The 13891-nt window shown below is 46.6% G+C and overlaps 1 protein-coding gene across 2 annotated transcripts in view; it reads right to left on the bottom strand.

The window, feature by feature from the left end:
- Positions 1 to 8319: 8319 nt before the first annotated feature.
- Positions 8320 to 13891, bottom strand: part of XPNPEP1 (X-prolyl aminopeptidase 1) — a 30792-nt gene continuing 25220 nt past the window's right edge. For both annotated transcript variants that reach the window (XM_059476769.1, XM_059476768.1), the window contains exons 15-20: positions 13812 to 13872; positions 12914 to 12983; positions 11591 to 11764; positions 10673 to 10749; positions 9897 to 9995; positions 8320 to 8861 (exon numbers count right to left, since the gene is read on the bottom strand). In XM_059476769.1, coding sequence (XP_059332752.1) covers positions 8733 to 8861; positions 9897 to 9995; positions 10673 to 10749; positions 11591 to 11764; positions 12914 to 12983; positions 13812 to 13872 — 610 coding nt within the window. In that variant the 3' untranslated portion in view covers positions 8320 to 8732. The remainder of the gene's footprint in view (positions 8862 to 9896; positions 9996 to 10672; positions 10750 to 11590; positions 11765 to 12913; positions 12984 to 13811; positions 13873 to 13891) is intronic.

Raw genomic sequence — 13891 nt, 5'->3', positions numbered from 1 at the left:
TTCAGGCTCAAGGAAAAGATGGGTGTCCCAACTGTTGTTAAGATAGCTTTGCACTGCTCAGGAGGAAGAGCACAGGCAGGAGAGGATGGGTGAGCCCTGCCCTGGAGCTCATCTTCCAGTCAAGAACAGGAGTGGCAGGACATAGCAGGCCACAGTGGTACAACTGGGAATGCTCCTGGACCAGGCTGTTCCCTGGGGACAGACCACATTTGGACAGTGCCAACACCCTTTCCTAGAGTGTTCAATTCACATTATCTCCACTTTTTGTTAAATGGGACAGACAGGCCCTGTGCCACCCTCCCCAAGACAGCAGCAGAGAGTGGAGGGTGCTCAGCTGGTGATTAAAGTGAGATCCATGCAATTTTACAGCTCTGCCCGGTAGGATTCAAGGTTTATTTCTGCTGAGAGCTGATACTTAAAAGCAGCAATAATTTATGGTTGTCAGCTTTTACTGCCAGCTACCATTCCTGCTCTCCACCCTGGTGTCAGGGCCCGCACTGCTCCCTCTTTAATACTGGCACCTCCCTGGTGCTCAGCTGAGCTGCTTGAAGAATCCAGAGCTGGTAAGAAATTATAGCCATTGCTGCAGGAGCAGGAGAGAGCACGCAAAAAAGCTGTCTCTGCTGACATTTCACAAAGAAAAATTGAGTCACACTAAGCCTCCTTGTAGCCATGCAGAACCTTTGATATAAAATGGGTTTGCAGTTTTTGGTGGAAAGACTCTATGAACAAAGGTGAGGGAGCTGGGTATCTCTCCATCAGGCTGCTCACGTTACCACAATGCTTTCACAGGAGTTTTTGCAGGTGAGGTTGTGTTTCAGCCTGGCTACATAAGGGACTAATTACCCCAAAACAGCCACAGTCTCACCTGTTGCTTGCTGCCCAGGAAGAGGTTTGTGTTGCTGACTCTCTGCTTATTGTGGGGCAAACACAAGTTCACCTGTCATGGTGGCATGGAAACACAGAACTTTACTCTTGTGGCAATGATAAAACCACTACACTTTTCTTTAAAGAGTGCACTTGTGTAGAGGGATTATTTTGTAAACAATGGCCCAGACATGTGCCTCCCATCCCCTCCACTCTGCAGCAGAAGCAAGGCAAACTGCAGGAGACATCTCCATCCCAACCCAACCCATCCCATCCCATCCCATCCCATCCCATCCCATCCCATCCTATCCCATCCCATCCCATCCCATCCCATCCCCTGCACTGCCAGCTGTGCAGGTACCCACAGCCTTCAGCAGGGGAAATGCAGCAGCACCAATGCCCAGGGTTATTTGTGCTCCCAAGCAGAAACATTTGGCCCTAACCCAAGACAGTATCAGCACCTGCTGCCTCGGCCCCAGGTGGGAGCCCTTTCAGACTGCCTTGCATAACCCGGGCAAGGGGTTGGACAGGACACAGCTCAGCTGTGGCAGCAGAGGGGGAGGCACACAGCTCTGTGCTGGCTGCCCACAGACCCCACAGCACTCTCAGCATCAGCAGGGATGCCCAGACAAGCAAGGTGCAGCCTGGTGAGCTGCTCGCCTGGTGAGCTGCTCCTTGTGCAAACACAAGGTCACAGCCCTGGCAGGATGAACCCACACTTGGCTGTCTCAGCTCATACTCCTCTGTCTCAGAAGCACTGCAATCATTCTAGCAGATTTTCAGCAAAATGTTTTACTTCAGGGGATTTTTTTATGCTTTTGTGTTTCTTGTCTGAAAAGTTCAAGTTCTTCAAAATTCAGCCCGCACAGGAGTTTAGGGCCAGGCTTCATCAGGTTTATGTCAAAAAATATTTTCGCACTGTTTCAAAAAATGTCAGACTACCTTGTTCCAACAAAAAACCTCTAACTAATATTTCTTCTACTTCTCTGAAAACTAATCCAATCTTTTCAGTTTAGTTAGAATGGCCAGTATTTACAAAACACCTCTATAATAATAAAAATTAAAATATTCTATGGATGTGACTCTTTCAGCTCATCAATTTTTCCATGGTTTATTGTAAAAAAATTTTTCATGATTTTATAATCTCATCCCAGAACAAGATAGACCTACAAAATATTTTCAAAAGGCAGAAAAAAAAGAAATATTTTCTGTTTGTCCCTTGTCTCAAATTGCTGCACTGTTGAGTTCCCATAGGCATTCAGCCTCTTGAAGGGAGAAAGTGAATGCTAATTTCATGGTTGGCTTTACTTAATGAAATAAAAATATTCTTGCCCAAATATTGAGCAAATAAGGAAGCATTCTTCCCAGACCCTTCCCTGATCAAGCTGCACTCAGAAACATGTGATCTGATTATCCTCATTTGAGCAAACTGAGTGTCAGGCTTTGTGCCCCAGCAGGAAGGTGGGCTGTTAACAAGTCAGGTATTTACAGCACAGATGTCAACAATTTGGAGTGTTTAATCACAGCACATTTCAATTTGTCCTCAGCTCAGACACACAAGCTGCCTGTGACAAGGGTCATGGGTGTGTATGGAACTGGTCTGGGTCTAATGTCATTATATACATCCTTGGGTTTGTACCCAAAAAAATGGGAAATAACCTCTAACCAACAAGTGCTGGATTAGCACATCCCCAGCCAAGGCCATCTCCTATATATCTACTGAGGCTGAGCCCTGTGTGGGCTTAGAAAAGCCTTGGGTGGGGATGAGGAAGATTTGCTTTTTCTGACTAATGGCATGGCATACATTTTGCTTGCAAAAGGCCTCTCAGATATGAAATTTCACAAATACTATGAAAAGGTCTTTTCTGAATGCCCAGAGACAGTGCACAAGCTAAAGCTATAGCACTGAGATGATAAAAGCACACCCTGAAGGAATGAATAATTGAAGCCCAGGCCTAAATATTAATAGAATACAAGGAGAAGAGGACACATTCCTCAACTTTGCACTTACCAAGCTGCCTGTTTGGATTTGAAGCACAGATATTCTCACAACCACTCTAAGCTCCTTAAATCCCCTCCTGGAAGACCACGGTGCTCCAAGCTTTTGCTACATTTGTCTGAAACTCTCCAGCTCATTTTTGCATTCAGGCCTCAAGAGGAATGTGGTTTGTTGGAAGATGTGTTTATTGGAAGATGTGTTCCAGAGGCAGATGGCAGCAAAGGACACTGTCTGCTCCCACAAGGGGAGAGCAGCATTTGTGCAGGAGAGGGGATGCACAGAGGGACAGCTTGCTGTGAGTGGGGACTTCCTCCAGCTCCAGAGATGCCCAGCCAGGGGAGCCTGACAGGGGTGACAGAGGGATACCAAAGGGACACAGCAGGCACCCTTCAGCTGGGCCATGTTCTGCTCTGGGAGATGGGACACAACAGGCACCCTTCTGCTGGGTCATGTGCTGCTTTGGGAGATGTTTACAACCTGCTGGCCCCAGCCTTGTTCCTAAACAGGATCAGCCCAATGCAGATTGGTGCATGGCAGTCACAGGCTCTGAGAGCTGCAAGAAAGGCTCACAGCCAAGCACACACATGGGAGGCCATCCACCTTCAGGCTCTGTAGGGAAAACCCTGCCCTGACATCAGGAACCAGAGCGAGCCATCCATCCACAGGGACACACAAAATGGACAGAAATGGATTTTTTAAAATTCAAATGCCACGTGGGAATGGAGGTTGCACATGGTGTCTCGTGGGAGCAAGGCAACACTTCTTCAGCAGCCCATGGCAGTGGGCAGCCCTGATGAACCAATTCCCCTGCAACCTTCACAAGCCCTCAAGCCAGTAAAATACAAGCAATTTAAATTAATTTTTTAAAAAATGCATTTCTCTCTGTCTGCTGATATGTCTTAGGTTGATGTCTGCTGGCACTAAAATAGCCTCAAGTACCTTCTGGCTGTAAATCAGAGCCATTTGAGGCATCGGAGCAGCCACACTCTCTGACCACCTCACACAAGACTGGAGGGGGAACTCCCATCCCTGTGGCTTAAATCAGGGGGAAACTCCTGAAAGGTTTGACACAGTGATGGGACAGGGAACAGGCAGGATAGCTTGGGACACCCAGGGAACAGGCAGGATAGGACAGCCAGGGAACAGGCAGGATAGGACAGACAGGGAACAGGCAGGATAACTTGGGACAGCCAGGGAACAGGCAGGATAGGACAGACAGGGAACAGGCAGGATAGTTTGGCACACCCAGGGAACAGGCAGGATAGCTTGGGACAGCCAGATGTCCAGGTTGGATGCGCCAAACCAGCACACCCCACTGTTAGCATAGAGCTGCCCAAGCCTGCCAGCCCCCTCCTCCTGCAGCAACTCAGAGGAACCCTAAGAAACAGGAGGGGATTTATGGGATCAGACAGCATTTTTCTGCTTCTTTACCATGTGGATCCCCATCAGACAGACATCACTGCTGCCTCGTGGAAGCAAACACATCCACGGGCATCAGCCACTTCCCAAATTTAGAACGATTTTTAACAAGCTGGAAGCAACAAAATAAACAACACTTGATCTGCAAGCTCCCTGCTCTTGACAGTGTCCCCAGAGGTGGTGGAAAGCCGAGGAGATAGCTCCTTGCTTTAATTGGTACATTAAAATTCTTCCAGGCCACTACACAACTGTTAATAGGCAACTTAATTAAGCACTAACACAGTTCATATTTCTACCCTCCAGAGGTTCTTGTTTCATTTTTTTTTTCTTATTACATCCAAAGCCATGGGGAGTTTTGTCCTAATCATGTAAAACAAGCTGAGGGCAGTGACACCATGCAAGTTATTTAACTCCTGATCTCCAGACACCATTGCCAGATGTCCAGGCCTGCAGTTTCTTCTCCAAAAACAAGCCAGAGGACTCCAGGAACAAGGTGTGAATTGCTACAAGTCAACAAAAATTAATGTCAGCAATCCTTAGCACCAGCAGCCAAGTGACCCCACTGAGTGCCAAAAGGAAATGGTGCTGGGCAAAGACAGGGCTTCTGCAGGCATCAACAAGCAGGTGGGGTTTTATCCATTGCCTGAATGACCATGGAGCCTTATTCAGCATGCCATGAACATCTTCCAAAATGCTCCGTGCTGTCCTGTGCCTCATGCCACCCAAAGGAGACTCCTGAGGAACAGAAGTGGCAAAGGAAAGAGACAGCATCTTTAGATCCCCAGGAGAGCTTTGATATTCATCTGCTCCCACCACCTGGCTCCCACTGTCCCCTGCTGAAGGAAGCACAGGAACAAATACCGATGCCTCACAACACCCCCAGCCCTTCAGTGCTTCTGGGCAATCATTTTCCTGTGTGCAGCCTGCACATCAGGCTGGTTTGGTGGATTTGCTCAGGAGGCCCTCAGTGACCGTGTTCTCAAAAGTTTTCTTCTTTCTACCACTGTAAATCAAAACTTGCTCCAACAGCTGTTGTGGGAAGTGACCAGTTTAATAGTCATGCAAACAATAGTGGGGTTTAGATTATAGGTGAGTTAAGAGCCATTTAAGTTAAAAACAACTGATTTTTACTGCTACCAAGCACACTTAAGGTAACACACACAGATTGAGGAAGAAGGGATGACTGGAGAAGCCAAGCTGTCACCTGGCCTATGGAGGCAAGGAACACTTGTTCCTGGTGATGAATAAATATTAATCCCTCTGCTCAAGGAGAAATGGTTTATTTGCCTCAAAGCCTTGTACACCAACAATGTGTGCATCATGATTCATGATGGAACTGTGCAGCTGAGGTGGGTTTTCCTTCATTGGCAAATAAGGTCTGTCTCCTGCTGTAACATTTTTAGTCCAAGGGAACAAAGAATTTCAGAGCCCCTGAACGCAACAATAGCACAGTTGGAAATTTCTAGCACAAACATTAACAAACAGCTGGGAAGGGGACAGAGAGGGCAGTGCTCTGGTGACATCAAGCAGGGGGGCCACATGGGCCTTGAGTATGGTTTGCATTTGCTGAGGTCCTGTCCCAAGGGTACAAACAGGATCATGTGCTGGTGGTGAGGTGCAGCCACCAAGCTCCTGGGCTGGTGCAGGGATAGGACTGGATGGGCTGAACCCACAAACAGCCCTGCAGGAGATGCTCTCTCACAGCTCAGAAATGTGCTTTGCAGCATGATCTAAAGGTACAAAATGCCCACTAAGTTAAAAGTACTGCAAAACAAAATGGTTTGAAAATAGAACACTGAGTATGTTGTTATTGAAAATGCCCCTTCCTTCCTTCCTTCCTTCTTGCTTTCCCACAACAACAACAAAAGCCTTTATGGGCTTTATTTTTTTTTCCAGAATTAAATAATTTTTTTTCATTTGAATAACGTAATTTTGTTGCTATTTCTGTGGATGATTCACACAAAAAATAAAATCCCTAAACCTGGCATTGGTTTCCATTCAATTTTTCCTTGCTTCTCTCTTCCTTAACTTTTTCTTTCCACCAGGAGAGGGGAAGGGAGAAACCACTCAGGGAAAGCAGGCACTAATGGAATAAATGAAAACCTGATAAAAGGAAAAGAAGAGAATCCAAGTTTAATTTCCATTGGCAACCTAAAGCTCAGACAGGGCAGGATACAAAAGGCAGTTGTGTTTTCAAGGAGTGAATAGGGAGAGAGATAAACGCCTTAGTTTGGAATGTGTGCCCTGCCCTATAAACACCGTGTGTCCCTGCTGAGGTGCCAAACCCCAGAAAGGGGCACAGATCTCCGAGCTGTGACCAAGAGCTGGTGTCAGATTCCCTGCAAGCCCACAGGGCTGTGTGGTGAGGGAGGATGAGCTGGGGACTGAAGGGTGGGAGGGATGTGCTGAGGCTCCAGGACTGAGGCCTAGAGGAGAACACAAGTATGGGTTTCCTACCTCTGACCCTGTGCAGGCTTTGGGATGGGAACGAGCCATGGATTTCTGTGATCTGTGTGGGAATGGTCCCAGGGTGGCATCTGGCTGCAAGGAGGGTATTGAGGCGGGAAAAGGTCTAATAAGGCTATTCAAACCTAGAAAACTCCTTTTGGTGTTGTGCTCCCCATTCACACCAATGTCCAAGCCACCTACACTGGCTTTAGGCTGCAGGGACAAAAGCGTTCCTGGCTTCTGTGTTTCTCTGTTTGGTAGAAATCCTCCTCTTCCACCTTCCTGTGGAAACACCTGCCCTTACATTTGAATAGAGACCTTTCCAGGAGGTCCTCCTCTCCATGCCGGGAGATCCAGGATGCTGAATCACCTCGGGAGCCCCCGGGTGAGCAGCGCGTTCCCCGCAGGCCTGCAGCGAGCAGCAGAGCCTGCCGGAGCCCCAGCCCTGCCCTGCCGAGCAGCTCCAGGGATCCGGGAGAGCCTGCAGCGCCGGGCTGCCGGCGGAGAGAGCTCAGCCCCACCGAACACAGGGATTTTCCTGGGAAAGAGCCGCCGTGTCACAGCACAGCGTGTGCAGAGATCCCTCCCCTGTCCTTTGACCCTGTACCCAGGGACAACCGGCTCCTTCGGCAGAGAGGTATTAAGGTGGGGCTTAATAGGTGTCTCATGAGGATGTGCTGCCACTTCCCGTTCTAAGTGGCAGCACATCCTCGTGAGACACCTGGGAGGGGTTGAGGTGTGAGCTGGGCTTCCGCAGACACAGCTGAGCTGAAACTGCTGCTTCCACCGGGTGGAGAGAAACCACTTCATTATTTAAATACATGTACCTGTCTGCAGTGGCTGGGAGGTGATATTGACCTTTTAAAGCACTTGTTGCACTTCTGCTTTATCACCTCTTTGGAAAAAAAACAGCTGGGGGCAGGAGGAAGAGGGAAAGAAAACTATGTACACAAACATTTACATTTGCTCAGAAAATTCCTTTGAAAGATCAGGAATTCGTTTTGCTGTTCCCGAAAAGGAGCCTTTTCTATCTGATACTGATCAAAACTGGAGTTTTGATCGAACACTTGCAGCGAGCGCGGCAATCCCTGTAAAACCGCTCAGCCCGCACTGCCCCGCTCGGCCACCAGGTGTCGCTGCGCCCGGCCGGCAGCGCAGGCCCGACCGCGGAGCTCGTCCTTTGTCCATTGTGGGCACATTTATTTATTTTAACTTACTAATTGCTTTGTGTCCAGGAAGAGCTGCAATTCCATGATACTGCCCACGCATCCTGCACCGCCACGGGCTATACAAGCACTCAGTAAGACATAACAATAGACACAAGTACTGGCCCAGGCACTCTGCACACACAAACCTCTGAGTGTCTCCATATCCTTCCAGGACATGCCACAAATCAGAACTGACTGCTCCTGCCAACTCTCTCCATAACCTCTGCCCAGCACCAGGCACCAGGCAGTCCTAAACATATTTGTTCCCTGTCTGAGTTAGATGCACACATAAGGGTAGAAAGATGAGGTTCCTGTCCTTCTTCAAGCTGCCAAACCCAACACATCACTGACGGCAAGAGAAGACAGATGGAGCAAACAGTGGATTGGAATCTTTTATTCAGTAATCAGTCCTGCTGTGTGGGTAACATCTTAGCAACTGGAACCCAAGTATGCAAAAATACTGAGTTTTCACAGTGAAAAACCAGACAGTATAAAATATTCCAGTATTGCCTCTTAGAACCATTATTGAAATAAGACCTCTGTTTCAAAGGCAACGTGCTTATTTATTGTTTGTTTTCTATGCTCAACCCCTCCCCCCAAAACACTTATTCAGACAGTTACCCTCCTCAGCCCCACATTGCCCACACGTGCTGTGGGGCAAGGAACACTACACAAAATCCCTTCCTGATTTCCAAATGCTCACTGAAGAACGTCCTCCCAGCGGTGCCGAGCTCCAGGAAGACGCAGGTGACCGTGGAGCTGTCCCGGTGCTGTGCACAGCAGCGCTGGTGCTACTGCAGCGCGGCCAGAGGCTCCGTCTCGCGGAGCAGCCAGCGCAGAGCCTCGTGCCGGCCTTGCCTCTCCAGCTCTGCTCCCACCACGTCCCTGCACTGCTGGTGGTACTCGTTCACCCAGTGACGCTGCAGAAAGGGAGGGGCAGCACACTCAGCATGAACACACAGGAGAGTTCATGACCTTACACGATATGTACAGCCAAAAACATTTGTAGGCCCTTGTGCTCCTTAGGTCTGAGCTGGAATCCTGTCCTGAAGAGACAGGTCTCTTGTTATGTGGAAGGGACTTGTACATTTGATGTGGGTAGGAACTGAAGGAATTCGTCCTGGGTTTTCAGAGGAGCCAAGGGTCAGTTCAGCTGACAAGTAAAGTCTCTGCAAATCACTGCCTCCAGCAAGTCTGAATAGCTACCTTGGCACAGCTTAATAAAAAGCTTTGCAAAATTGTGACTGGACAATGCACTCCTGAGGCACAAGCTGCCCTATTGATCTGAACAGGTAACCCTAGGGCAGATCTTGGTACCCTTCACAGCCCTATTCAGCAAATGGAAATGCAAAACAGGGTTATCATTCCAAAAAGGAGGATGTGCTGAGGTAAAATAAGGAGTACAGTAGAAAAACAGGATGAAATATGCCATGGAGAGGGTAGTGGGAGACTTAAAAGAAAGAGCATGAAGCTGTTCAGGAAATAAATGCTGCTGAGCAGGTATCAGAGAAGGCTGCTCAGAGTTCATGTGTACTCAGCAGTGGGGTGTGCCTGAATGGGACTGGTCACAAGCAGATGCACACAATGAGACAGGACAGTCATCATGTTGTCCTTGGGGAGACAGCATGGTAAGACAGACATTTGCCAGAAGCAAATCAAGGCAGGAGTAGGAAAAGAGATGATAGCAGCAAGTATCATATTAAGGGAACTACCAAAACAACATAATCGGTGGAATCCTCAATGTCTTCACCATATAATGTAGATTGGAAGGATGTCTGAAAAGCTGGTTTAGTTTACTCCCTCACTTCAAAGTGGGACAAGCTTAAAAATAAGTCAGAGTGCTCAGGATTTGTCTCTGGATCTATGAAATGGAACAATGGCCAGTGGTTCTAGCAAACAGAACAAAATAAGCTGGTTCTAGGGCAAAGAAGGCAATGCAAACCTGTTTTACTTACCTCCTTTTCTGTCAGCAAATTAACATCAATCATTTTTGTCTGGATTGGAACCAGGGTTAAGGGTTCAAAGGTCAGGCTGCCTCTGTTTTTGAAATTGTACTGCAGCAGAGAGACAGAGATTGTACAATTTTAGAAACAGCTCCACCCTGATCACACTTACTCCTTGGTTATGTCATCACTACAGAATAACCAAGGTAACATTCAGATGAGAGGGTAGCAACTTACAGCATGTTTCTTACAGCTCAAGCAAAGAATCTTGATATAAACCTTAGTTACTTCTTTTAATGGTTCCTTTCTAAAGGTGAAAATTGTACAGGACTTCAGCTTGATGACTACATGATCATTTTCAGTCTGGTATTTCTAAAAGCATAACCCAGCCAGACTGGCAACTATAATGTCAAAATCTGCCTGTAGTTTTGTTTCTGCTGCCACTGTCAGCTCCCTACCACAGAGGAAAATCCCAACATGAGATCAACCAGTTCTACAGCAATAACTCCAATTAATAAAGTTGCTTCAACACGCTGACAGAAGACAATTTAAAACAACTCTCACACACACATTTCAACCCATGGAAACTATGCAGAAGCAAAACTGCCTTTTGTGCTCCCATTATGAGGGGAGACTTAGAACCAGTGTTCATCAATAAGGGGTTTGGAGACCAGGAATCTTGAGTAGGATTTAACTGTCTGCAGCATAGCCCCACATCAAGTTCCAGTACTTTAAGTTTTATAAGCAGCAAGTCATGGAGAAAGGTGCATTGTGAGCAGGTCATTCACCTTGGTTTCAGCAGGGATGACGAGGACAACGTTTTCTATTCGGATCCCAAAGGACCCATCTTCATAATAGCCAGGCTCTGCAGAAACAGACAGTAATTAACTAAGCCACATTGCTGCACTCTGCAAGTACTCATTCCCTATGGCCAAACTTCCCCTCTATGTCTCTAGTCCACTGAAGTCACTAAGCAATCTTGACATCAGGCAACCACAGAGGCAAATTTCTGATGCTGCTAAATCTGCACAGAAGCCCCGAGCAAGGTGACAGCAGAAGTTCTCAAAGAGAGAAGAAACAAGACAGACAGCCCTCAAGCTTCAGAATCTCCTTGGAATTCAAGAGAGCACAGAATACTTGTGTTCAAATACCAGAAACTCTGAAAATATTAATATCTTCGTGAGCAGGTAACCCCTTCCTCAAAACACTCTTTTAGAGACTGTTTCCCTGACTTGCTGAGAGGACTTTGCAGCCCTGAAGGGATGTAAGTCTCTCAGCAAACCCCATCAGGCTGTTAATTTACTACTGGAAGAATAAGGCATGCAAAGATTTAACAGCTGCCTCAAATAGCCCATAGCAAAGACAGCATTAGCTCCTGAAAGCTTGGTGTCCACCTTGTACTGCAGCCAGTTCTTCCAGAGTATGCCAGAGCCAGCTGGTCAGCACAGCTCTTCTGAGGCTGTGCTGCAGAGGGCAGGAAGCAGTCCTGCAGCACCCCATGGCAAAGGTGCTTCATGGAAGGTGAAAAGCTGATGTGAGGGTCTTTACCTAGAGAGCTTAAATGACAACTAAACCAGCAAGCTGAGGAGGCAGGCCCAGAGCTTTTGATCCAGCCTTTCCTTCACATCAGTCACATTTATTCCCTCTGCATCTTGAAGAGCTTGGTCCCTCCCCAGTGACCAGAGAGAATCACCAGTGCTAAATACCATCAGAGACAATCATGCCAGCCTCCAGGGGCTCATCTGCAAAGGTTTTGTAGCTAATGCCACAAGGACCCTCGTGCACGTTTAGGAAAGAGCCAACTCCATGTCCTGTCCCGTGCAGGTAATCCAGGCCACAGTCCCACAAGGCAGAGCGGGCAAAGGAGTCTAGAAGGTGACCTGCAGACAGACAAGGAGAAAGAATTCAATCAAGTCAGGCTCCCTCAGAGACACTGAGAATCATTCTGAAGGTTCAAACCTGGAAAACATGCAAAAAAAAAAAAAAAGCCCCAAACAAAAAAACCCTACCAACATCCCCTCAAAAAGCCACATCACCCACAAAGAAAGCAAGTCATTGGATGGCTAGAAGTTACAGGGCAGATTTGGCAATTCTGACACTCAATCCCTTTCTCAGCTGAAAAGCCCTTCTCTCTTCCATTACACAGGTCTTCAAGAGATGCTTGTAACAGAAACATTGCACTGCTGCTTGTTCTACTGACATTTTCAGGAAAGAATCTAATGGTTAAAAGTCCCACAGAGAATTCAGTACCTGTCCTAAAAGGAGCTGCACTTATTGAACTGAAAATAGGAGACCTGCCAATTGTGTTTGGCAGACTAATCAGCCAGGCTTTTTTCCTGGAAGGCCACTCATTTCACACAGTTTCAACCACAGGGCACAGAATTTCTGTTGCCTGCATGTGAACACCAAGCCCATGCATGCAAGTTCAGATACCCTTTTCAATTTCAGTTTGGGTTTTTCATAGAACTGTGCAGCTGCTTTTACCTTGCCTACCCAAGAATGCAAACTTGAAGAAATCTCTAAAAAGAGCTGGTTTTGTATAAGGTGTGACCAGGGAGAAAATATCATCCAGAGGTGGATGATATGTCACTACTTTTCCTGCACAAAATAACAACTCCTTTGTGTGTCATATTCCCATGTGTTTTCCCACTGATACAAGAGATTCCACAGTAATTGGAAGAGAATTAGCCAGTCCTTGTGAAGCTGAAGAGTGACCTCTCACTTTGATAGAGCCATTAGTAAAGAATAAAGACAACCTCCAAGCAGATGTGTTAGAGCACCACTGAGTGATGAAAGTCACTATCACCCTAGAAACAGAGCACTCACAAAATCCTTCAGACTGCCTGCCTCAGAATTTTCAGCACTGGTTGATGCTGAGACAGAAGGCATCAGTAATCCAGAATCCACAGTCTTGTGATGGAAACAGTTATATCAACTGCCTGATCTGCCTAGACCTGTCAATCATAATGCTGTTCTCAGACCACTTAATGGTTCTTCAGAGGTCAAAACACTCCGACTCACCAACCCACCTTTGGTTCCATTTGGGAAGATGGCAGCACTCACAGCTATATGTCCCTTCAGGACATATGTGAAGCATTCCTGTCAAAGAAATGTGTGCCGTAAGTAAAGAGGGAAAGGAAAAGCTTTGTATTCCCCAAGAAAGGAAAGAGAAGATGCATCTTGTAGCCAACTGCAAAGGATATGGAAAAACTTGCTCATGCCCTTGTGTGGCTGGTAATGCCAAAGCAAACCATGAGCAGAAGGAGTTTACATCACTCTGAAGATCCCTCTCCAGTAATTACAGAGAGACTATCACAAACTCAGAGTGCAGGTTTAGCAGCAACATTCCCCTGATCTACATGACTGATTCTCTTTGTGGCTGTACTTTTAATTCCTGGGCATATCCTACAGCTTATTTTTGTCACCAAGTGAACTATAATAATGAAATTAGTTTTAGTTAATAAAAAGTTAAAGAAGCAATTTAAAATAAACAAAATTACACTGCTCACTTTCCAACACAGACCTTTTCAGGTAAGTCTGAGACTGATTTTTTATATGATACACTAGGCACAATCTGACTGGAGCCTTGCATCAGACACTGAGCTTTGCACTAAATCAGACTCCTCTGGCTCCCTTATTGGACAAACCAATCTGCTGATTGTCTTATTTATTAGAGGAAACAAGTTATTTTGCAGATGAGAGCTCTGCATTTTAAGATAGAAAGGTGTCAATTCTGTAAAAGAGTTTCTGTTTTGGAAGTCTGAAGTATGACAGTCTCCTTTTCAGTCCTTATCCAAATGCTGCCACACACTGGTAAATAAATGGTAACTCCATAGACAACTTAGCATAGCAATAGAGCACATTATTAATTTAAGCATCTCTAATAATAAGGGTCTGATCACAAACCACACTGTGATCCCAACTTACCTTTTCATAGGCTGATGGTGTGCCAAAATGCATTGTCCTGGTCACATCTGTTGTACCATCTCTTCAGAAGCAAACAAAGA

This window comes from Ammospiza nelsoni, chromosome 8, assembly GCF_027579445.1.
Source record: "Ammospiza nelsoni isolate bAmmNel1 chromosome 8, bAmmNel1.pri, whole genome shotgun sequence".
Classification (NCBI taxonomy): domain Eukaryota; kingdom Metazoa; phylum Chordata; class Aves; order Passeriformes; family Passerellidae; genus Ammospiza; species Ammospiza nelsoni.
Note: the sequence above shows the minus strand (reverse complement) of the source record. Positions and strands in the feature narration are given on the sequence as shown.